The sequence below is a fragment of the Naegleria gruberi genome (assembly GCF_000004985.1).
Source record: "Naegleria gruberi genomic scaffold NAEGRscaffold_192, whole genome shotgun sequence".
Lineage (NCBI taxonomy): Eukaryota > Heterolobosea > Eutetramitea > Acrasida > Naegleriidae > Naegleria > Naegleria gruberi.
The window spans coordinates 34,203-37,087 of NW_003163146.1; the positions used below are offsets into that span (position 1 = coordinate 34,203).

At 33.9% G+C, this 2,885-nt stretch overlaps 2 protein-coding genes across 2 annotated transcripts in view; both read right to left on the reverse strand.

Annotated features, from left to right (window-relative positions):
• Nucleotides 1–1,872, reverse strand: part of NAEGRDRAFT_54744 (uncharacterized protein) — a gene marked incomplete at both ends in the record, with an annotated part of 6,598 nt that extends 4,726 nt beyond the window's left edge. Inside the window, 2 exons of the mRNA XM_002668487.1 lie at nt 183–451; nt 986–1,872. Coding sequence (XP_002668533.1) covers nt 183–451; nt 986–1,872 — 1,156 coding nt within the window. The remainder of the gene's footprint in view (nt 1–182; nt 452–985) is intronic.
• A 369-nt stretch (nt 1,873–2,241) lies between these two features.
• NAEGRDRAFT_76553 (uncharacterized protein) lies at nt 2,242–2,862 on the reverse strand (the record flags this gene model as incomplete). The annotated part of the gene is made up of 1 exon (XM_002668488.1): nt 2,242–2,862. One exon carries the CDS (start codon nt 2,860–2,862, stop codon nt 2,242–2,244), a length of 621 nt encoding a protein of 206 aa, XP_002668534.1.
• Between the last annotated feature and the right edge of the window lie 23 nt (nt 2,863–2,885).

Below are 2,885 nucleotides of genomic sequence, written 5' to 3' on the forward strand. Positions count from 1 at the left end.
ACTTTTCGCTTTCTTCAGTATTAATAAATGCATAAAATATTCAAATACAATTCCCTTCTGTTGTTTCTTGATATTCTTTCTGAGATGATTCCACAATTGACCTCTATAATTCTTAAACATCGTTTGATAATATACTGAAAAGGAAATTGGGTCAACAATATCAAAGTGAAGCTCCTTTTTACCAACCTGAACCACATGTGCAAAGGCTGTCTCGATGAATGCCTTTCCAACAATGTTGTTTAAAAGTGAATCTTGAGGCACAATGTATTTTTCTCCAAACAACAAATTGAAAATAGTTTCTTTGATTTCCTCCCTTGTTTCTTCATTAGAAAATATTCTATCCAATCGTTTCCTTGAGCTATCTTCCTTGTTACTAATAATTGTTGATAAGCAATTTCTGATGGATTGGCTTAAAGTTGTTTTTTCAGATTTTAAATCATTTAAAAGAAGTCTGTGGAATGATGTTAAATGCTCAGGGGATCCTGAAAGTAAATAACACAGAGAATCCAAATGTGGAAAAGGTTGACTGGTATTAAAATTGAATTTCTCTTTGAGCACAATTTTTACGTCGTGGCAACACCACGGATACATTTCACCAACAATTTGTTTGGTAAACCTTCCTTCTTCCGAAGTGAGGATTGCTGAAATCTGAAACGTCGTCCCAAGGAACACAGGATTATTGAACCTGGAGATTACTTTGAAGACAGCGTGGAAAAGATTTCCTTTTTCTGAATTGCTCATATGAACAGTACCCACTCCATGTGATGTTAAATTATTTGCCTCGTCAAAGGCGAAAACTACCTTAAACTTTTGACTCTCAAACCATTTACTGTATTCTATATTCTCATTTTCTATTATTTTTATAAAGTTTGGATTGTTTCCAATAATCTTGAGTAAATGTTCGAATAAATCCACAACCACTCCATCTCCACCATTCCTTAGAAATCTAATAATTTGTAAATCGCCTTAACTCTTGAAAACTTACTTGAAAAACTGTAAGGGATTAAGATTTGAATAATTGTGTAACAAAAGGTCGAGTAAAATATGATTTGCCAAACAAAACAATCCAACAGCAACTTCTGCACTAACCTCAGGTAAACTACGAACTAAAGCATCAAATAATTTAGTATTTGGATAAAGATAAATAACAAAAAATCGGTCAACATCTTCAGTGGAAGTATGAGCAAGATTAAAAATCGAAAAGGTTTTTCCACTGGTCGAAATATCAATTAAATGAAGAATGGTGAACAGCTGATCTCCCTTCCCCACTTTACAATTTCTTGAAAGAGCTTCTCTTAGATGATCACCCTTATTTTCAGGATGCCTAAATGGATCAAAATGACCTGTCCATCCAGCATAATCATTTCGTCTAAATGCTTCAAATCTATCTGGTAGAAAAACATTTTTAAAGTAGTCTTTCAAAAGTGCTTTTTGCTTACTTGATTCATCTTTAATCTTTTCAGTCCAGAGCTCCAAAGATTCCTTAAAGATTTGAAAGATAGACCTTTTGTCATGAATAAAAGTAGCACCAATACGTTGTGAAAAATCTACTCGTTCTATTTCATAGGAACCATGTTTGTCTAATTTTCGTGCCCAACTAATTATTCTAATAAATTCTAAATGAAAATATTGTGAGAGTCCGTAGGTAGTTACCAATTTTTCTATCACGGAATTATCCTCACTTTCTATTGCTGCATATAACTCGTAGCCTGAAAAGCCTATTTGAAATAATACCCAAGCACTGCAATGTCTTAATTCTGGACCGTTGCATTTTCTTGAGGCACAAAAAAACGAACACAGATCCGATGTTGACCAATTACTCATCTCTGAGGTTTTTAAGAGTAAGGTGTTAGCGTTAGCTGGTGAATTCATTTTTACTTTTTTTAAATGATGAAATGGTTCAACTTTTATAAAAACAGACTTTCGTCCATTAATTAAAACCGATAAAATATAATAAATTGTTTGTAATTGAGATACCAGGAAGAACCTCCTCTGTTCTAATGGCATAATCCTAAGCTTTTTTGTTCTATAAAGATGAAAAGGTAAAAAGGCATGGGTGGAGTTACGCCACCAACACTTCAGAGAAATGAGCTGATCGTGGTGTTTGAATTACACTACATGCCTCATCTACATTTCAATTTTACACCTCTCTTATCTTGAATTAATTTCCAATATTCACTTTATTATGGTTTTCTATTTTTGTCAACTGGTGAAATGGAGGTTTCAAACACTGAAGCTCACTTAAATTTTCTTTGCAACAAAGAGTGCCCAATCAGCTCTTGGTTTAAGAGTCTTTCCATCTTCTAATAGCTCTGTAGACATATGTCCAGCAAACATTTCAGTGTCATAAATTGTTCCGTTATCATCGACAACAATTGGAACACTGACATACCCTCTTGGAATAACATCTTGATCAATAATAGGCCATTCCATTGTGGTTGTTTCCCCCCAAATATTCACAGATTTTTGATCTCCCACCCAATGACCTTTATCTGAGAATACGCAAAATGAAGTTATCCAACCAGACAAATAGGAAGGACCTGATCCACCACCACAATGATGGGCAACTCTATTCCACCATTCCTTATCAGGATTTCCTTTAATAGATTCCACAAATTTGTCCAAAACTGGGAATAATAGTTTGGACCATTTTTTCATACAGTTTTCCTTTGTATCAAATTCCAATAATCTATTTGCTCTTTCTCTAATTGAAACCCAATCCTCAACTTCGCCCAATAATGTTACATTTGGTAAATTGCAACACAAACTAAACATGTAATCAAAATAATTTTTCATAGCAGCCATTAATACAACTGCACCAATCATTCGATCTGTTTCGGTAGTTGTTGTAAAATCTGGCATTATCCATTCTCTTACACTTGGAT